We start from the raw sequence: 22,814 nt of genomic DNA on the forward strand, positions 1-22,814 counted from the left end.
ATATACGTAACATGATAAAAAAAAGGGGGGGGGGAAATCTAGTAGAAACCGTATCAAAATTGTATTCATGATAGATAAGAAACCATACAACCTTATTGAACTGATGCAATATCGGTATTGAAATCTCGATAAGTTATCGTTTTGGTATCTACTCTAGGTATACTGTAACATACCGAAATCATATTGAATATCAGATACCATACTAGTTGACACACTTAGGTAAACCTATCAATGGTGCTTCAACATTACACAAACTTACATGCATTTGTCAAAGGATAAATAATTAACCACTAATGTTTAGATAAACCAACTGATGCTAATAAAAGAGGGCCTTAAAACTGGTTAAAGTAGATCTTCTGTATAGAAGGTTCAGTTTATCTTTAATTCCCTCACTACATGCCTTCCATAGAGATTCCCCCACTCAATAATGAACCAAAGTTTTCTACATGCCTTCCATATGTTATTTTGGATTAATTCAACTTTTCTCTCTCTCTCTCTCTCTCTCTCTCTCTCTCTCTCTCTCTCTCTCTAGAAACTTTAACCATAACAAGCAATTAGGTAGAGGTATTCAATGTTAGGTAAGGATGTTTGCTCTCGTCTTGTGGTAGTAGGCCTTCCAAATCCAGGTATAAGAAACCAAGAAGCAGAAGATAGAGGAATCTTGGGAGGATTGGGATGCCTGACAATGGAACGTGGATTCCATATCTTTTTGGAATTAGATTCCAAATTGTGGTAGCTTGGATTAGTAATAACAATGCAGTCTCAACGCTCAATTTTAATGGTGTGAATGTAGTCCACATGAAAGTATAAAGACATCTAGGATCTTATGAATCCTTGGTTTTGGAAGGATCTACTTTTATATATATATAGCTTGCCTAACATACCAACTCATGAGATACCTAAGTATGCTGTGATTGTGATGTACTGAATGCTTAATGAATTGAAAGCATCCCTATTTTTTGTTTTTTACTCTGAAAAATAATTCCAAGAAGATGAAAAGAGCTTCACTCCTTAATAGATAACTCTTTGCTTTCTTTTTATTAAATCGCAAACAGAGAACTCAAATTCCTACTTAATATTAAAAGCTCACCAATCTCATTGTAAATGATATTTCAAAACAATCACAATCTCTCCTCTTTGATCATATGGGTCTCTTGTATGTGAATGATAGGACATTCTTTTCGTGCATTGATTGGCAAATCATGAAAGATGCCAATACACACGAACGGTATTAAGTAGACGAAAAAAAAACTCTGCATGACAAGTGCAAATGCTTGTGATTTAATCCAATAATGAACGAACATAAAGAAGATTGAAAGCGCTAAGTTGTTTCAAAGAGGAAAAATTTACAGTGAAATGTTCTTGTTACGAAGCAGAAGAAACCACAAAAGAGGGGGGTTTGTTTCTTTTTACTCTCTTTTCTTGCTTTTCAAGGGGAGGAGGTTATGGGCTCAAACCTTGTCATATTCGATGGTGTGTCTGTGGGAGTAGGTGGTGGCTCTTGGCCCTCCAACTAATGCCAGTAGGCTGGCCATTGGCCCTCAATAGGATAGGGTAACATTTGAAAAAAAAAAAAAGCCAAGGGGAAAAGGGGAGAGAAAAATGAACAGGTAGAAATGAAAACCTAAGCTGAAGAAGTAAGAATCACACGAGAAGATGGAAGAAAATGGCGTCTGAGTCTACACTTTTGCTTACAGAACTCGATGTATCCGAATTCAAAGAAGAGGAGGACGAGACGAACCTACTTGAATGGCTTCTCAACTTGTTCTTCTCTACTTCAAAAATCCTATCTTCCACTCTGTGACACTGAACCTTCATCATATTCAAACTCATCGGAAGAACACAATTGCATAATAAACCTACAATTTCATTCCTATTAAACTTTAGGGAGTTTCACATACCAATTTGAAGACCCGGCTTGATAGTAGAAGTAGCATTTTCGTCAAAGTCTCCTTCACCATTGCGTTTTCACGTTCCAAACTGCGAACCCTTGATGGAGGTTCCAGGAATGGGATACAAGAACAAACCTCAAGAGAGGGAAGATTAAAAAAGAGGGAGCCTTGGAGAGAGCAGTCGTCGTCCCCTAACGTAACCATCCTATTACTTATCATCTTAACTTATAGAGTCCCAATTGGACTCCAATAAGCCAGAGAATAGGATGGGATGGTTGAGAGAATCTCTCTCTCACTCTCTTCTCACGTTCCCTTAAGCAGCCAACTTAGGCACTAAGTGGGTGGGTCCCAACCCCACAACGGATATGTGGGTGGAACCCACCCATGACTTTTAACATCTCACACACACAGTAAGTGGCGGATCTCTCCTAGCTACCAAAACCTTTTATGTAGAAGTGGAATGTGCGACCTAAGAGATATATCTAGGGCATGAGTGCTATATCAAATCTCCATCTCACCAATATAGCACATCACTTGGAATAATCTCATAATACCCAAAAACAGTTCAACTATACCAGATTCCACACTCTCGATCCCTTTTGATAAGCAGTGTGAATCAATTTTATGCAAAGTACTCATGACTTTGTCTAACCGAAAATTGAGAAGTTGCCCGGATAATGAATCACAACACAATAAGGTATATAAAGAAAAGTTTTCCCATAGCCTTCATACCATTTAGATTATCCCCAACTACTTTCCCAGTCTTGCCTTGTGAGACCACATCATCCTTGATCCTAAGGAACAAGCTAAAGTAGCAACATTGGGTGTCTTCTTAATGACATAGTCTAAGATAAAGGGTACTGGTTGATGACTCACACAGTGATGAAGCAGGGATCCATTTGGTCACTCGCATCATCGATCGGCATCAGCACATGCAACTAATGCATGTTATGGGGCAACTCCCACTGGCATGGGCATGTCACTAAAAATATAAAACACCATACAAATCTTGGTTCAGTCGCTTTTCAGAGCGCCTAATCTGATTCTTTTAGCACAAGTTGCTCTTGCATCCAACTGTCTAAAAGATTCACATTCGGCTTTAACTTAGGCTACATAGAATTGTGATGATTCCATGTTCGACCAGTAAGGTCTCATCTTAGTGCTGACTAAGGCTTCTCTTATTAAAGCACCCTAAAGTTTTAAAAAACCATAGATTCATCTTGCTTGCTACTCACAAGCGCCAATGTGAATCACCCGTGTGAGTGGGTCGATTCAAGCCTGGTGACAACTATTCAAATAGAAATACACATATCACTTATTACAAACACATGCCTCAAATGCACACTCCTTAAAAGTGACTACAATATGTCAATAAAATTATCTTACAAAAGAAAGATACATCATCCATGTCTAAGACCCAGATTCCTAACATGTGAAAAGAACACATCCCTTGGAATAGGTTTAGTCAATGGGTCAGCTACCATATTAGATGTGGAGATGTGTTTTAAGACAATTTCTCCCTTTACAACCATATCAAGAACATAGTAGTAATGGATCTCAATGTGCTTGGCTCTTCCATAGAACTTAGCATCCTTGGAAAATGCCAAAGCTACTGTACTATCAGTATGTAACATTACCACATCATCAGCATGTGAAACATAGGCTGAGACTCCTCAAGAATCTCCTAAGCCATACTGCCTCTTGAACAGCTGTTGAGCATGCAACGTACTTAGCCTCCATCATGGACAAAGCAATACAGGTCTGCTTTTTGCTGCTCCAAGTCACACCACCACCTCCAAGGACAAATGTATAGCATGAGATAGACTTTCACTCGTCGTGGTCGTTGCCCCAATCAATATCACTGTATCCTCTTAATCTCAAGTCTGAACTACTATAGGTGAGCATGAGATCTGTAGTCCCACGAAGGTATGAAAAAATTCTTTTGACTGCCTGCCAATGAATTGGCCCTGTGTTACTCTGGTAACGGCTGACCATCCCTATTGCATAGCATATGTCTGAATGCATGCACATTATCGCGTACATAAGACTACCTACTGCAGCAGCATAGGGTACTCTTGACATTTGTTTTTTCTCTTCTTCATTCTAGGACATTTGTTCAGGCTCAATGTGCACGTTCTATCCATTGGAGTGTCATAGGCTTTGAATTTTGCATGTGAAATCATTCAAGAATTTTCTCCGAGTAAGTCTACTGAGACAATCCAAGAAAATTCCTTGATCGATCCCTCATAATCTTGATGCCCAACACAAAGTTGGCTTCACCTATATCCTTCATCTCAAATGTGGAGGATAGCCATTCTTTAGTGGAGGCAATCATGTTAATGTTATTCCTAGCTAAGAGAATGCCATCGACATATAAAGAAAGAACTATAAATCCCTCATTGGACCGTCTTATATACACGCAATGGTCTTCTTCAATCACCTCAAAGCCAGTCGAAATTACAATGTGGTGAAATTTGAAGTACCACTGTCTGGACGCTTGATTGAGGCTATACAAAGAACACTTAAGGAAGTATACTTTGCACTCATGCCCCTTGGCCTTAAATCCCACTGGTTGATCCATATAGATCTCTTTGTCCAGTTCTCAATCAAGAAATACAGTCTTAACATCCATTTGAAAGAGTTCTAGATCTAACATTGCAACAATAGACAAAATAAGGTGAATGGATGATATCCTCACCACTGGGAATAATGTTTCATCATAGTCCACACCCTCTCTTTGGGGTGTAGCCTTTCGTCACAAGGCGTGCCTTATACTTGCTAGTTGATCCATCCACCTTACGCTTGATCTTGAGAACCCATTTGTTCCTGATGGTCTTGCAGTTGGGTAGAAGATCAACTAATTCCTAGACTTGGTTCTTTTTCATTGAACTCAACTCATCCTTTATAGTAGCCAACCAATCATCCTTAGCTATTGATGAGAGTGCCTCTTGCAAAGAAGTTAGCTCTCTCTCATCACCTGGGATACACACAAGAGCAGTTTCCCCTTCAATCTCGAATCAATGACGGGAAATGTGTCATCATGTGCTTCTGTGCATGAGATGTTCTTGATTATCTGTGGGTGTGCTCCCACTAGGTTCATAGTGTGTAGGTGTGCTCCCACTTGGTGCACTCCCATTAGGCTCGCAGTCAGCAGATGCATTACCATCTATGACATTCTAATTATCTCTGGTGATTACAGGATGAGATATAACCCCACCCTCGCCAAGATGATGAGATACACTATGAAGTTCCTCTAATTTATAGAGGTCAAGATCTCTATGCGCATCAGATAGGCTAGGATAATCCGATTCTAGAAAATCAACATCACGTGATTCAATTTCAGTCAAACCTCCACCAGGATGTTCACCATACATAACGCACCCCTTTGAGATATTAGAATACCTCACAAAGATGCACTTCTTAGCTCTGGGTTCTAACTTCCCATACTTATGGGACGAGGAGTGAATATACCCTGTATAACCCCATGGTCGTAAGTGCCCTACAGTAGGCTTAGTGCCTTTTCAAAGCTCATAGGGGGTGGATGGAACAAACTGAGAAGGTACTTTATTAAGAATGTAGGCAGTAGTCTCAAATGCATCCCCCCAGAAACTAATTGGGAGGTTGGCTTGTGCCATCATAGATCTAACCATGTCCAATAGAGTCCTATTCCTTCTCTCCACTACACCAATTTGTTGTGGAGTGTAGGTCAACTGTCTCACTATTCCTTTTTCCTCACACAATTCTTTAAATTGATCAGATAAATATTTGTGTCCATGGTCAGTTCGCAAAATCTTTAGATTCCTGCTTAATTGATTCTCAATCTCAGTCACAAAGTATTTGAAACAATCTAACGCTTCATGACGGTGAGCTATCGAATAAACATAACTAAATCACGAATAGTCATCTATAAAAGTGAGAAAATAGGAGGCCCCATGTCTTGCTTTGACATCTATGGGTCCACAGATGTCCGAATGTACTAGCTCTAAGGGTTGAGCTGATCTGGCAACCTTTTCAAAAGGCTTACGATGAGCCTTCCCTGCCAGACAGGGTTTGCATATAGGCAGGTCAACTTTAGCGAGTGAGCCTAAAAGTCCTGCTCTAGCTAAACGTGACATCTTGTCCTGCCCTATATGACCTAGTCTAGCATGCCAAGTCACAAAATCTAAATTACTGTTACCTACAAATAAAGAAAAAGATCTAGAATTTACATTAATTAAATCTAGTTTAATAAAACCATTGTCAAGAGTATAGTGCCCCCAAAGGACATCTTTAAACATCAAATCTAAAGAATCGAAGGAAAAAACAAAAGAGTATCCAAACTCTAAAAGTGCTGTAATAGAAATGAGATTATACATTATGTCCGAAGCATAAAGAACATTATAGAGAAGAAGAAGGCGGCCTGTCTGCAAGCGGAGTAGAACCATTCCAACTCTTAGAACATCAATGTTGGTGCCATTTCCCATTAATATACTTTGCGCTCTCAGGGCCACTTTGCGGTAATTTATGTAGCCACCTCTTTCCCGTGTGATGTTTCTGGTTGCTCTTGTATCAACAATCCAATCTGACTGCATTAGGGCAACCAAAACATGTGTACTAACACAAGTACAAGGAGGAAAAGATATGGACTATACTTTCTTTGGCTCAGTGCAATTATGAGCAAAGTGTCCAAGTCCTTGGCAATTATAGCATCTCTTCTTGGATATGTCCTTATTCCCACGCTTGCCCCTCTTGCGTTTGACCCCACCCGCCTTAAGTGCCTGATTTTGATCACCTCCTTGATTCCCCTTTCCTTGCCCATGATGTTTGGGCTTGTTGCTCTTGCGTTTGCCCCCTTGGGCGACAAGAGCTATGATCCATGTCTCCTCTAAGCGCTCTACCACCAGCTCAAGGTGTTGGGCAAGATCAGTCAGTGTCTTGATAGTCTCAATATGGGCAAGGATAAGTTTCACTTGTGCCCATAAATCAGGGAGTGTCCGAATCAGTGCCTGAATCTGCTACTCATTAGAGAGCTCATGTCCCGTATCCTTAAGTTTGCGGATCATTCTTTCATAGCTCTAATGTGTTCATGCATCTTATGCTTTGGGTTCATTCTGTACATCTCAAACTTGAGGATCATACCTCTAAGTCTGGTAGTGGATATACCTCCGAATGCATGCTTAAGCTCATCCCACATGGACTTAGCTATAGGGAACTTCTCATAGTCCCTTATAATGTCACCATGCATGGCACTGAGCATGATGTAGCATGTACTTCGGTCCTTTTTTACCCAGGTAGCATAGGCATCCTGGTCTTTGCGGGTCTGGGTGGTCTCTTCGCTTAAGGGAGGGCAAGGTGGTTCTTTTATTTCTGTGGTTAGATATTCAAAGCAGTCTTGCTCATTAAGCAGATACTGAATTTTTCGTTGCCACTGGTCATAGTTTTCATGGCCTTTAAGTTTGTCGCCTCTGTTAAAGTCAGCAATCACATTCTTTGATGCCATTTCTACATTCATATTGTAAAGAAAACATAATGAGTATATTTCTAAGTACTTTGTACATTGCTACTTGGAACCCTATCAGAGTTAATTTTTCCTAATGCATAATGTGGGACCAATCATCTCGTATAACTCAATGTCAAACCCCACTTAACATGTATCAGGGATAATTAATTCTAAGGGTTACTGGCAATGTTCAATAGAGGAATGGGCATCTCCAAACACATAAAATGCGCCATACATAAGGGTGCGCGGGGTCCCTCAAAAGAACCCTTTTGGTACTTCTGGTGGCGTGTCATGATAACTCTACTGTATGTCTCATAGTGGGTCCGTAACCCCCATTACAAGGCTTCCAAAAATATAATATAACATGTCCTTAAATATTACATCATTATAAAAAACCTACTACAATCTACTAGGAAGCGCACCATTGAGAGACATACACATAGGCACCACTGCGCACATACATAACCACACCATCACACGGTACCAAAGATACATTCACATTTATATATACATACATAAATAATATGATACGTAAAAATAGACCCCATCAATGGTATGAGCTCATGTATAAATGCATTAATGAAGTGAGACCAACACAAAAGAAATCACTAAGATGTAAAGCCCATATAAATTTTTATTAAAACAATAAAGCCCATACATAGTATAAGCCCATGTAGACACCTAATTTTGCCACCCCCAGCGATGATGACACAAGAAAAATTACATGTTGGACATTTTAGACTTGGAGAATTTTGAGCTTAGAGTAGAAAATGATCATTTTTTTTCCTATAAACTTTCAAGAGAAAATATTTTCAAAAATTAGAATTTGATGTTGTGGATTATTGTTGTTTGTCCCCTCTAGTCGGACATTACACTTTGATGTGAGAACTATGCGAATCGATGCTCGATTCTCTCTTTCATTATATGATCCGGGTCCCTACTTTATGCATATTTTTGTAAAGGTCCTTGGTCGAGACCATAATCGTGTCTCACATCATTGGATAGTGCTCGGACTGAGCTTTCTAACGATATATTACACGTTGAATTCTGGCTAATGGTTTGAAAGATATGACCCCCGAAAGTTGACTCCAAAGTTCGGTATCAGATTCCATTCCGAGCAACCAAGGAGTGCCACATGGCGCCCAAATCCCTTTGTTCAAAAGCAAGCCTTTTTGGATAATTCTCTCTAGTTTTTTAGTCCCACATCAGAAATAAGAGAGAATTGTCTCAAGTCCCAAAGCTATAAGTATAGCCCTTCCTCTCTTCCAAAAGGAGAGGAGAAAAAAATTGAGAATTTGGGAGAGAGGATGGCCCCATCAAGGTTTTGGCTAACTTCTTCCCTCTAAAATCAAATATTCTTCAAGTCTAAAAGTTTAACATAATAATCATTCCTTGAGCCGGGAGATCTAGTCCGGTTCGGTTCGATTTGGGGCTTGAAGCACAAGGGTTATCTCCCCTTGTTTCTTGATTAAAGCCGGGTTTAAGATATTTTTCTTCTCCCAATTGCAATTTAAAACTAGTTTATCTGATTTAATAGATTAGGTTTAATTAGTTTTAATTCGGTTTTATGTGATTTATTAGATATAAATTAGTCTATTCCGATTCAATTAGGTGTATTTAGGTTTAATTGGTTCATTTAGATTAATTAGGTTTAATTAGGTTTAATTTGGTTTAGTATGGTTTATTAAACGTGAATTAGTTGATTTCGGTTCAATTGGGTTTATCTTGCTTTAATTGGGTTCAATATAGTTTGATTTGGGTCATTGGGTCCAATCCATTGTTTTTGCTAATTCGTTTTATTTTTCATTTTAATTTGTTTTGCTTTCTTTTATTGTTATATCTTTATTCAATTAATCGGTTTCATTTGTGGCTTAATATACTGTAGGTTTGATTTGATCTATTTTTGATTTATTTTTGTTCTTTAGACATAAACCCTTAGATTAGGATATCAAGCCCTAATCTCTTCCCCCATCTCCTCTTCCTTTCTTTCTTCTTTTCCCTGTAGCATAAAATCAGCTGCCTCCCTCCTCTTCTTCTCCTTCATTTATTTTTCCTTAACCGAACCTGCAACTCTTCTTCTTCTTCTTCCCTGCTGCTGTAGCTAATAACCAACAGCCATTGAACCTCCTTTCTCATTCTTCTTCTTCTTCTTCTTCTTCTTCTTCTTCTTCTCTTCTTTTCTCCATCCCTTCTTGAGAAGTTATTAGTGAATTGAATTCTTCCGAGTATATTGCTTCTTCCTCTTCCCTATCCCCTCCATCTCTTGATGATGAATGTTGCGATGACCCATCACCTGAATTTCTCAAATCATTAAAAGCTTTAAAGGAAAAGAAGGCCAAACCTATCCGTGAGGACTTTAGGCTAATAAATTTGGGGTTAGAACATGATCCCCGGGAGGTTAGACTTGGCATGTCCCTTGATAAGCAAGAGATAACCCAATTAATCGAGCTCTTAAAAGAATTTGAGGAGGTGTTTGCTTGGTCGTACGCCGATATGCCCGGTATTGATGCCAGCATAGTTCAACATGATCTCCCTCTTTCCTCTGATGCAAAGCCATTTCAACAAAAGATTCGGCGCATGCGTCCGGATTGGGCTTTAATGGTAAAAGAGGAGATTTCCAAGCAACTCAGTGTAGGGTTCATTGAGGTGACGAGGTATACTGAATGGTTGGCAAATGTTGTAGTCGTACCAAAGAAGGATGGTCGGATCGGGGTATGTGTGGATTATAGGGACATTAATAGGGCGAGTCCCAAAGATAATTTTCCCTTACCTCACATCGATCTTTTAGTGGATAATACTGCGGGGCATGCGCTTCTATCATTCATGGATGGGTTTTCTGGTTACAATCAGTTCCAAATGAATCCCAAAGATAAAGACAAGACTTCTTTCACTACGGATTGGGGCACTTATAGATACAGGGTGATGCCTTTTGGTTTGAAGAATGCCGATGCTACCTACCAAAGGGCCGCCACCACTATCTTGCATGATTTGATACACAAAGAAGTGGAGGTGTATGTAGATGACATGATTGTCAAATCGATTAATCGAGAAGGGCACTTTAAGGCTTTGAGGGTTTTCTTTGAGAGGATCAAGGAGTTCAAACTGAGACTGAACCCACAAAAATGTGTATTTGGGGTGACAGGTGGTATGCTTTTGGGGTTCATGGTAAGTGAGAGAGGCATTGAGATTGACCCATCCAAAATCAAAGCGATAACAGAAATGTCACCTCCTCAAACGGAGAAGGAAATTCGAGGGTTTTTAGTAAGGATCCAATATATTAGTCGGTTCATTTCTCAACTGACAGCCATATGTGAACCGATCTTCAAATTACTGAAAAAGGATCAACCTAAGAGGTGGAATCCTCAATGCCAATTGGATTTTGATCGCATCAAGAGCTACCTGGTAAACCCACCAATCCTTATTCCCCTTACTCCAGGAAGGCCATTGTTGTTGTATCTCTCTGTATTAGAAACCTCCATAGGATCGATGGTGGCTCAGCATGGTCTAGATGGGTATACAGAGCAAGCAATTTATTACCTTAGTAAGAAGTTCATAGACTATGAGACAAGGTACACAACCCTGGAGAAGACTTGTGCAGCTTTGGTTTGGGCAACAAGGAGGTTGAGACATTACATGTTGACCTATTCAGTCTTTTTGGTATCCAGAATGGATCCCATCAAGTATCTTTTTGAGAAACCTACATTGACGGGCAGATTAACACGTTGGTTATTGCTCTTAGTGGAGTTCGACATTGTTTATGTCACCCAGAAGTCCATCAAGGGTAGTGTCATCGCTGAACACCTATCTGCACATCCATTTGTTGATACAAGGCCTTTGAATGACATATTTCCAGATGAAGATATAGTTTCTGTTGAGGTTGAAAATGAGGTTGGCATTTGGCAAATGTTCTTTGATGGAGACGCCAATCACAAAGGTTGCGGAGCCGGAGTTCTACTTATAACTCCTAAAGGGTTGAACATGCCCATAGCATATAGGTTGGACTTTGAGTGCACCAACAACATGGCCGAGTATGAAGCTTGCCTCATGGGATTGAAATCAGCCATCTCTATTGGGGTCAAAAGATTGAAAGTATACAGAGATTCGTCGATTGTCATATGCCAAGTCCAAGGTAAGTGGAAAACAAAGGAGGAAAAGTTAAATACCATACCAAGGGTGTGTAGTCTCTAATGAAGCAGTTCATAGAAATTAGTTTTGACTATTTCCAGAGGGACAATAAAAGGTTTGCCGATGCTTTGGCTACTCTTGCATCGATGGTTGATTTTTGTCCGGGTGAGCAAATACAACCTTTCATTATAGATCGGAGAGATCATCCTTCACATCAAGGCTTCGTCAATGCCCTGACAGTAGATGGTAGGCCTTAGTTTTCCCATATTGTGGATTTTATCAGAGAGGAGAAGTACCCTGCAGATGCTACCCAAGGAGATAAAAGGTTCTTGAGGCGTTATGCCACCCAATTCATATTACACAAAGATATTTTATACAAGCGATCTTTTGATGGTGTACAACTGGTGTGCGTGGATGAAGATCAAGCACAGACAATCTTGGAGCAAGTACATCAGGGAATCTGTGGCCCTCACATGAATGCCCGTATGTTGGCTAAGAAAATTCTCCGCTTATGGTATTTTTGGAATACACTAGAAGTCGATTGCACAGAATTTGTGAAGAAATGCTATAAATGTCAGATTTTTGCCAACCTCATCCATGTGCCCCCAACAGAATTGCACATATTAAGTTCTCCGTGGCCTTTTTCCACTTGGGGTATCGATGTGATCGAAAAAATTAACCCCAAAGCTTTGAACGGGCACGAGTTTGTGTTGGTAGCTATTGATTACTTCACCAAATGGGTAGAGGCTTAGTCATACTCAAAACTCACAGCGACAAAGGTAGCCAAATTTTTGCAAGAACATATCATTTGCCGACATGGGATGCCCCATGAGGTGATTTCTGACCAAGGTCAACATTTTAGGGGCAAGGCACAGGAGTTGTGTGACCAATTTAGGATTGGAAGGCATAGTCTTCTCCTTATCGCCCTCAAACCAATGGAGCGGTTGAAGCGGTAAACAAAAACATAAAGGTCATACTCCAAAAGATGGCTGATAGGAACAATGATTGGGCTGACCAATTACCTTATGCCTTATAGGCTTATTGGACTTCTATTAGAACTCCAATTGGGGCAACTCTGTACTCTTTAGTATATGGGATGAAAGCAGTCCTCCCGATTGAGCTAGAGGTCCCCTTTCTTAGAATCCTCATGGAGAGTCAGATTCCAGAAGCGGATTGGCTCAAGTCGAGGTACGAGGAGTTGAACCTCATTGATGAAAAAAGGATGAAGGCAATGGACAACATGAAGAAGTATCAATTGCGAGTTGCAAGGGCTTTCAACAAAAAAGTCCACCCACGTTCCTTGGAAGTTGGAGATTTGGTTTTAAAGGAGCAGAGAGCCATTCATGACCTAAGGGGCAAGTTTAGGCCAAACTGGAGTGGCCCTTTTGCGGTGAAGGAAATCATCTCGGGGATGGCAATACGCCTTGTAGATCTTGATGGTCAAGAACTGCAGTACCTGACCAACTTAGATCAACTGAAAAAGTATTATGTTTAGCCTTCGCATTCAAAAAAAAAAAAAAAGGGAATGCAATGAAGGAAAACTACCTTTGAGGCATGAACTACGCTCGACCTGATTCCTAAATTTTTAGGATACGTAAGCAGCTTGAAAGTCAAAATTGAGCTTAGTCAATTTCTGCCACACCTCATAGCGGGTTGGACCTAATTTTTCATTTTTAGCTATCCCTTTCCCCCTCAGACAAATGGGTTCTCGCTACTCTTATCATCAGGAGGTGATCGAGTCCGACTAAGAACTCTTTCCACCGTCTCTCAAATTCGGTAGATTCCTAAGAGTTTTCATCTTTAGTCCTTTTTTCAAAATAACTATTTTAATTGATGGGATTTCTCTCGTGAACTTGTCATCCTTGCAAATAATTGTCTTGATCTGGCTCGAAGACTCCATCTAATGTTCTCCTATTCGACGGTTCCCAAGAGTTTTCAATAGCCCCTCTTTTAGCTTAACTTTTTCTTTAGTCAGTGTGATCCCTCTTGTGAGGTCACTATCCAAAGTAGTATCCTCACTCTACCCATGGCAGAACCATTGGGTTAGTTTCCTTCGGTATGTGTGTCTTAACATTTGTTTTAGCTTAGGTTTTGGGCCCAGACATGATCACGGTCATCTGAGAGACCAATCTTACATTTTCTAAATTGGCTCAAAGGGTACTTAGCTTTTGCAAATAGAAAAAAAATCAGTATACTTTTGGTGGATATGTCATATGATATTTTCCTGTAAGTTGGTCCTTTCCTTAACTTACATTTTATGATGTACCCAGGAAATTCGAGTTGTGTTTTGTTGCTCCCATTATTATCATGGATGTTGCTTTCCGCCGATGGATGGTAGAAATGAGGGACGACGACCCTGGAGTCCTTGCAGAAGTGCACCTTTATGCACTCTTTCAGCTCCAACGCATCAGTCCATGTCGTGCTTTGATACATGAGGCATCTCGTTTTTGGATCCGAGAACTTCATGTTTTTTGATTCGGAACTGTGAAAATTTACCCTACTTTGGAAGAATTTCGATATTGTCTTGTTTACAATCATCGGGGAGATGTATTTCGCCCAACACTGCAACCCATTAGATCGATAGAAATTCGAGAATTTTTTGGTTGGAGTGCTAAAGAGGCGAGGTGATTCATGGAAAGTGATCAAATCAATCTTTATGTTGTTATCCAGGAGTTTGCCCCACTTCGATCAAATACTGAAAGCTTTAGGGTGCATTGAAGGAATGCTTTCCTTTTCTGCATGATCGCTCGTTATCTGTTGCATTCCCCCAAGTGTGGGGGCTTACCCATTATCATCAACGTCATCCAGTAGCTGAGACAAGGTTGCAACATTATCCCTACGTTTTTGGCAGAGACTTTGAGAGGACTTGATATTATGACAGGTAGTCGAAATTTTTGCACCAGTGACTTTAATGGGTGCTTCGCCCTCCTCCAGGTATGGTTAGTCGAGTGCCTTCAATTGGTCCAACCTTTGGTTACAGCTCATTTCGAACAATTTCAGTATTTCAAGCGAATTCAGACCTTTAACTACCACGATGCAACAAATTGGCCTGAGCGACTGGCAAACCTCATATAGCGAAGCATCAGGTGGGAAGTCCATTGGTGGTCAGTTCGGAACCCTGTTTTACACATTTCTGGCTGTGACTATGTCAGGTTGTTAGGTATATCCCATACCTCCTTCTACATACCAGCTCGCTTCATGCATCAATTCGGTTTACCTCAGGGTGCTCTAGGGGATGTGGGTACCACGCCTATCATAGAGGCTTTAATAGAAGGTCTGGTGAATTCCATTGCAGCCTCGTGGAACCATTTGGCTCGCCTAGGTTAAGGTTGTTAAATTGAAGATCTTTTGGTCTGGGCAACGTTTACTAAGGAGTCGTTCCCCACCTTTCTGCTTTTCAAAACTTGTAGCAGTCGTGGCGCCATTTTTTTCCTTTCAATGAAAAGACTTTGCCTTTATGATGATCAATCCACTAACAACATTCTCCTTCATGAACATATGGGCTTTGTGTGCTTTTACTAACCACTAACCTTCGTATGATGGTGCTCTTTCCAAGCCCCTTGGCTTTCGGATCTAGACCTCTAGTCGATTCGGCATGTGATGGCATCTTGAACACCATTGCGATCTCTTAAATTCAATACAGTTGTTTGTTGCTAACTTTGCTAAGCTTTATGTCCTTATTCAGGTATTTGAGATCCAGAATCTCCCAAGTTTTCCTTTGCTAATTCCAATGTAGGTGCACAACCAAACACATCATTGGCATAAATTTCGTGAGAATCCTCAGGATCACAACCAAGCACCGTTGTTGATCCCAGCTGAGCACCTTTGTGTGAGGATGATCATCCCCTACAGAGAATCCCAAGGTTCATAGTCGTGCACGACTGCCAGGTGGACTATCCGCACCAATTTGTTGAGAATCCTTAGGATCATAGCTGAGCACCGCTACGCGAGGACTACCCACACCAACTTTTTGAGAATCCTTAGGATCACAACCAAGCACCGTCGTTGATCCCAGCTGAGCACTGCTGTGCGAGGATGATCACCGCTGTAGAGAATCCCAAGGTTCATAGTCTTGTACGACTGCCAATATAGACTATCCGCACCAATAACCTGCAGAGAATCCCAAGGTCCATAGTCTTGCACGACTGCCAATATGGACTAACGGAACCAAACCATAGAGAATCCTAAGGTTCATATTCATACATGACTGCTAAGATTGATAATCATTACCTTGTTGCTGTAATTCTTAGGTTGACAGCCATGCGACTAGAAACTCAAATTTTTGGAATCACACAGTTTGGGCATTACCTCTGTATTGACCAAATGCGGTAGGTTTTCAATCATAGTAGCACCCACACGCTACTTGATTTCGCATGTGTTATCAATCGACATTTCCTACCTTTGGTCTTATCGCTCATTTTGCATTTGCATTTGCACCTCCACCATCCTTGAGCTGGATGTCGGCAGTACATTGCTCCTGGTGACAAAATGGTGTGTTCTTTTCTTTGCCTTTCGACCGTTACACACGTCTCGGTCAAAGAGGGGCAATCTGTAGACACCTAATTTTGTCACCCCCCGACGATGATGACACAAGAAGAATTACATGTTGGACATTTTAGACTTGGAGAATTTTGAGCTTAGAGTAGAAAATGACCATTTTTTTTCTATAAACTTTCAAGCGAAAATGTTTTCAAAAATTAGAATTTGATATTGTGGATTATTGTTGTTTGTCCCCTTAAGTCGGACATTGCACTTTGATGTGAGAACTATGCGAATCGACGCCCGATTCTCTCTTTCATTATATGATCCGGGTCCCTAATTTATACATATTTTTGTAAAGGTCCTCGATCGAGACCACAATCGTGTCTCACATCATTGGATAGTGTTTGGACTGATCTTTCTAACTATATATTACACATCGAATTCTGGCTAACGGTTTGAAAGATATGACCCCCAAAAGTTGACTCCAAAGTTCGGTATCAGATTCCATTCTGAGCAACCAAGGAGTGCCACATGGTGCCAAACCCCTTTGTCCAAAAGCAAGCCTTTTTGGATAATTCTCTCTAATTTTTTAGTCCTACATCAGAAATAAGAGAGAATTGTCTCAAATTCCAAGGCTATAAGTATAGCCCTTCCTCTCTTCCAAAAGGGGAGGAGAAAAAAATTGAGAATTTGAGAGGATGGCCCCATCAAGGTTTTGGCTAACTTCTTCCCTCTAAAATCAAATATTCTCCAAGTCTAAAAGTTTAACATATTAATCATTCCTTAAGCCGGGAGATCTAGTCCGGTTCGGTTCGATTTGGGGCTTGAAGCACAAGGGTTATCTCCCCTTGTTTCTTGATTAAAGCCGGGTTTAAGGTATTTTTCTTCTCCCAATTGTAATTTAAAACTAGTTTATCTGATTTAATAGATTAGGTTTAATTAGTTTCAATTCGGTTTAATGTGATTTATTAGATATAAATTGGTTTATTCTGATTCAATTAGGTGTATTTAGGTTTAATTGGTTCATTTAGATTAATTAGGTTTAATTAGCTTTAATTTGGTTTAGTATGATTTATTAAACGTGAATTAGTTGATTCTAGTTCAATTGGGTTTATCTTGCTTTAATTGGGTTCAATATAGTTTGATTTGGGTCATTGGGTGCAATCCATTGTTTTTGCTAATTCATTTTATTTTTCATTTTAATTTGTTTTGCTTTCTTTTATTGTTATATCTTTATTCAATTAATCGGTTTCATTTGTGGCTTAATATACTCACTTAATAAGTAGGTTTGATTTGATCTATTTTTTATTTATTTTTGTTCTTTAGACATAAACCCTTAGATTAGGATCTCAAGCCCTAATCTCTTCCCCCATCTCTTCTTCCTTTCTTTCTTCTTTTCCTTGTAGCAGAAAATCAGCCGCCTCCCTCCTCTTCTTCTCCTTCCTTTATTTTTCCTTAACCGAACCTGTAACTCACCTCGTCTCCTTCTCTCATTCTTCTTTTTCTCTTTTGTTTCCCTGCTGCTGTAACTACCAATCAGTCCCACCGAACCTTCTTCTTCTTTTTCTTTTTCTCTTCTTCTTCCCTGCTGCTGCAACTAATAACCAGCAGCCATTGAACCTCCTTTCTCATTCTTCTTCTTCTTCTTTTCTCTTTTACCATGGCCGAACCCTCTCCACCCCCTTCTCCTTCCTTTCTTTTTCCTTAACCAAACCTGCAACTCACCTCTTCTCCTTCCCTCATTCTTCTTCTTCTCTTCTTTTTCCTTGCTGCTGTAACTGCTAACTAGCAGCCATTGAACCTCCTTTCCCCTTCTTCTTCTTCCTTTTCCCTTCCTCTTATAGTCCCTGCTGTAAACCCTTGCGCCATCTCCTCCCTCTAGAGCCACGGATCGCCGCTAGTGCTCGCCTTTGCCTTCTTGCTGCCTGCCGCGCTTCACGGCCTTCGCTGAAACCCTTGTAGTCTCGCTCAGTCAGGATGGATTCTCAAGTGAAGCTTGCAGTCGTGGTGAAGGTGATAGGTCGAACAGGGTCCAGGGGTCAGGTGACCCAGGTGAGGGTCAAGTTTCTGGATGACCAGAACCGTCTTATTATGAGGAATGTGAAGGGACTTGTCAGGGAGGAAGATACTCTCACCCTGCTTGAGTCTGAAAGAGAAGCACGGAGGTTGCGTTGAGTGTTGGTTCTTCACTATTAAGGTTTTGATTTATTTCTTCATATTTTCTCAGCTCTTGCTAGGGTTTAGTTGGATTTTTGTGATTATGGAAACTCTTGGAAATCGAATCTCTGGAGCATCGGTATTGAACTTCTAATGAGGCTGGGTCACTCCAGTCAGAGTTTTTAAGTGACTTTTTTGAGGAATTCCTATTTTTTTTTGCTCCAAAAAAAAAAAAAAAACTATTCTCACCTTCATTTTCACCTGGTCCGAACTCATCCTCCCCCTTTTTTCTCCATAACTGAAATCATCTCTTACTTCTTCCCACTTACCTTTCTCCATAACCGAAGTCTGAACCACTACAGCTCCCATCTTCTTCCCTTTGCCAAAATCCATCTCCAGCCCATCGTCTTCTCTTCTTCTTCCTATTTTATTTTCTTGTTTTTTGTTATTTCTTTAATTTGCTGATTAGATAGTCCATATTTGTAATACCCACAACCTGTTATTTCATTTATGTTTTCTATGTGGAATCTTCCCCTCCTTTTGTTCTTTATTTTTCTTTTATCCATTTTGGTTTGATTTCAGGTCTGTAATGTATCTGGTCCTAAAATTTAGGGTTGGGATTCCCCTAATTTTAAATTTTAAAATCAAATGATTTTCATTTTATTTCCCTCTTAATAATATATGGGATATAGTCTAGGGCGTATGTTAACAAGGGCATGGCTGGCCCCCACAAACCGGCTCGTAGCATTAGGTGCGTTTCTTGGGTTTTCGGGTTGATAAAATGAACCCGTTTCGGTCCATTTCTTTTTATCTCAAATAGTGAGTCCCTTTAGAATTAATTGTGTATATAATTTAGATTCGGATATCTTGTCATATTGATAATCATTAGATTTAGATAGGTTAGTCAATGTCATGTTTGTCATGCTTCGTGTTTATTAACATGTTTTTGATACTTGATGATTCTTTTTTTTTTTTTTTAAATCAATTCATTTTTCTCATGCATGTAGGTTACCTACCTAGTATTCATATTTTGTCCACTTCTCACTCATATCACCACATGGGACATTTACAACCATTGTATATTTAACATAATAGTTAAATTCTATTTACTTAAAATTGAGGTAGTTAATTAAATAATTATTTTAATATTTAATTAAATGAAGTCTTAACTCATTAGATTAATTAAGGTTCATAATGCATTTAATTGACTCTTAAAATTCGGTTTTAATTGTTTAAATTATTAGATTGATTAGGTTTTCCAAAACTTTCATCTGAAATAGTTAGATTTAGGTAGCTTTCACCATTCAATTCAAGTTTTTGTCTTTCTTTAAAAATCTTTTTACCTATTAGATTAATAGATTAATTATGATTGCAATAATTCACTTCACAAATTATTAGGGATTATGCTTAATCATTTTAATTAATTCAATTTAGTATTTCATAAATTCATTAATCATCCATCTAGGTTAGGCTCAATTAATCGAGTTAATTCAATTTAGGGTTTCACAAATTGCTCAACTAATCCTAGGTCTAGAATTATTTAATTAGCTTAATCTAAGACTCATAATACATTAATTAAATCATTTAGGGTTTTTAATTTTTGATTAGCATAATCATTTCATTATTTGCATCATAACCTAGCGAGCATAATTTAGACACTTGGCTTAGGGTTTTCACATGCCATACTTAGATACTTAGTTTAGGGTTTTCAGTGACCTAGATTTAGGACTAGTTAGTAGGGTACAAACAAATTTTGGTCAAACAAAAAGAGACCGGCCCTAAGCAGACTAGGTGCCTAACACCTTCCTAGTCTGTTACTTGACACTTGTCCAGAATCTTGGTGCAAACCAGCTTTATCCATCAGAGTCATTAGTCTCTCTCCCTTGATTGGGGGAGACATTTATGGGTCCTAGACCCTTTCTAGGTGATGACTCCCTTTTACCCATAACGTGTATCCCCCTTGACATTTGATGACCAGGGGATACTGTCTCATTAGGGTCGAACCCTAGCGTGTGTACATGCGCTACGCGCCATATCGCGATCCCAACAGAGGTCCATGATACCTACAACCCACAAGCCCATTAACAGCATAGGTATAAAAGCCGTTTAATAGCATAGACCCATAAGCTTATTAGTCTATTAAAGTTTTAATTAAAACTCAATGACCATTACAATTGATACAAATAAAAAAAATGTGATTCTGTTACCAAACATAATGATTTGGTGTAATGGTATGATAGTATGCAATCCATGTTGAAGGTCTCAAGTGTAATTCACTCCACGAACATTTTTATTTAAACAGACTTTAATAAGTCCAGCCCAGGCCAGACCGAACCAAAACATTTCGAGCCGGACCAAAATCAAAATTGGATCGAATTGAATCAGTCCGGTCCAAAAAACAAGTCAGGCCAGTCTAGGTTGGATTACATAAATCAAAACCGGACCAGACCAAATTAAACCAAACCTGTTCAGATTGGCCTTGGGTCGGGTTAGATTTCGGGTTGAATCTCCTTGGTCGGATTTCGGGTCAGGTAATTTGGTCCAGCTTGTGTCCAATGGGTCTTAGGTGAGGCCCATGGATTTAGCCTAATGGACTGGCCCATACAGGCTCACAAAAAATAGAAAAAAAACAACAATCTGTTACGTTTAATAGGTTTAGTTTCTCCTTTAAAAAAAAAAAATTGCATGGACATACAATTGGCAACGGCGTAGCCCCTCCTTTAGTTTGCCGTGGACGATACCGACGGCCCCGTGGGCGGCAATTTCACATCCCAAAAGCCAAATGGGAAAAAGAAAAAGAAACACCCATATGCTTACCCATTAGTTATCCACAGTTAGGGTTCCAAACCCTAACCAAACCAAACAACCAAAACACCTTTATGTCAGCCACTACCGGCGACCCAAAACAAAATGGTGCTCTGATACCAATGTTAAACTTTAGGGAGTTTCACATACCAATTTGAAGACCCAGCTTGACAGTAGAAGCAACACAGGAGGTGCTCTCTTTGCGTTCCCTTCAAAATCTCCTTCACCACTGCGTTTTCACGTTCCAAACTGTGAACCCTTGATGGAGGTTTCAGGAATGAGATACAAGAACAAATCTCAAGAGAGAGAAGATTCAAAAAGAGGGAGCCTTAGAGAGAGCAGTCGTCGTCCCCTAACGTAACCATCCCATTACTTATCATCCTAACTTATAGAGTCCCAATTGGACTCCAATAAGCTAGAGAATAGGGTGGGACGGTTGAGAGAATCTCTCTCTCACTCTCTTCTCACATTCCCTTAGGGGGTGTTTGGTTCGGTAAATCATATGGTGTATGTATCGGATATGAATGTCAACTTTTGATAGTCATTCTTCTGAATTATGTTTCTTTCTAAAAAATCGTTTGGTTGCCTTAAGGCTAGTGCATGTTTCTCGCGGGTTGAGATATTGGCTTCTGTAGAGAACGTCTTTCCGCTTTCTCCTTTTATACTAGGTGGTAAAAAGGTTGCTCAAATCTGAGTTTAAGTGTTGAGGTGAACTCAGATTTGGAACATATCCTTTGTAATATGGTCATTCATGGGAAGTAGGATGCTCACTTATGAGGGTCATCCTAGTGGAACCAAACAACTCCAAAAATTAAGTATTATCATTCTAAAGAATGTCATCCTAAAGATTTACTGAACCAAACACCCCCTTAAGCAGCCAATTTAGGCGCTAAGTGGGTGGGTCGCACCCCCACAATGGATATGTGGGTGGACCCCACCCAAGACTTTTAACAATTCTCAAAAACCCAAATAAGTTTTGAATAAAATAATGGGTTTGTGAAATCAAGGTTGGATTTTTTTTTTCTTTTCTTTACCAATTCTGGAAAGTCGATTGATCCAACGAGGAATTGGTCTCCGAGTCAATCTGAGGCAAGCGTTGTTGCAGAAGTGATTATAGTTCTTGGTTATGAGATTGTAAGTGTTTCCTCTATATTCCTTTGCTAGCTTCTCCATCAATGCTCGAACCTCTTTGGGACCTAAATCTGTCTCCCAATCAGTATCGATTTCCTGAAATTGAATCTAGGGCATTGCTTCGGTTCTCCTTCGAAGATCCCCGTAGTTGGAAAATCATAGGCTCCACATGCGTATCCCACCCCATTAACTAAACACACAAAATCAAAATTGAAATTTAAACCCACTAGATCTGGATTCAAGTACACAAAAAACACAGTCGGATCCAGAAGTGAAAGAAGTTAAAATGGAGAAATTGCTGACCTTGAACAGCGGAGTGGTAGACGCCGAGGCCGAACCAGTAAGCATAGCCATTGATTAGTGTGAGGTCGTAGACATTGAGATACATAGGAACAGATTCGGTTTTCTTTTTTCCAGAGAGGACTCTTCTGAACATTTTCAATTCAACTAAGATTAACATTCAAGCAACAACGAAGGAGAGAAAAATTCAGTTTCGAACAGAGAGAAGAACCATGTGATAATGTAGCTCAAAAAACGAAACAACATCAATTCAATATCGAAAAACAAAGAAGATTACAAGTGGATGGAAGAATTTGTTGGAATGAAAACTCCTTCAGAGTTATATTTTAATCAGTTAGAGTTTTATTTTATTTTATTTTATTTTTTTGTTCTTTATAGAATCCATAATCGAGGTATCTCGCGCTCCATCGGCGGCCGAAAGCGATGCCGCCTCTCTCGTTCTT

General features: G+C 39.7%; 1 protein-coding gene and 1 pseudogene across 1 annotated transcript; one reads left to right on the forward strand and one right to left on the reverse strand.

Moving 5' to 3' along the window:
* Nucleotides 1-1,644: 1,644 nt before the first annotated feature.
* On the reverse strand, nt 1,645-22,573 carry LOC122068838 (annotated as a pseudogene).
* LOC122068829 (40S ribosomal protein S28-like) lies at nt 17,835-18,338 on the forward strand. The gene has a single exon (XM_042632748.1). It carries the CDS (start codon nt 17,956-17,958, stop codon nt 18,151-18,153), a length of 198 nt encoding a protein of 65 aa, XP_042488682.1. The 5' UTR covers nt 17,835-17,955; the 3' UTR covers nt 18,154-18,338.
* Nucleotides 22,574-22,814: the final 241 nt, after the last annotated feature.

This window comes from Macadamia integrifolia, unplaced genomic scaffold (genome assembly GCF_013358625.1).
Source record: "Macadamia integrifolia cultivar HAES 741 unplaced genomic scaffold, SCU_Mint_v3 scaffold46, whole genome shotgun sequence".
Taxonomy (NCBI): domain Eukaryota; kingdom Viridiplantae; phylum Streptophyta; class Magnoliopsida; order Proteales; family Proteaceae; genus Macadamia; species Macadamia integrifolia.

Bases quoted from the DNA above. Each gene is read 5' to 3' on its own strand.
- LOC122068829 (XM_042632748.1), top strand. From the start codon at position 17,956: ATGGATTCTCAAGTGAAGCTTGCAGTCGTGGTGAAGGTGATAGGTCGA.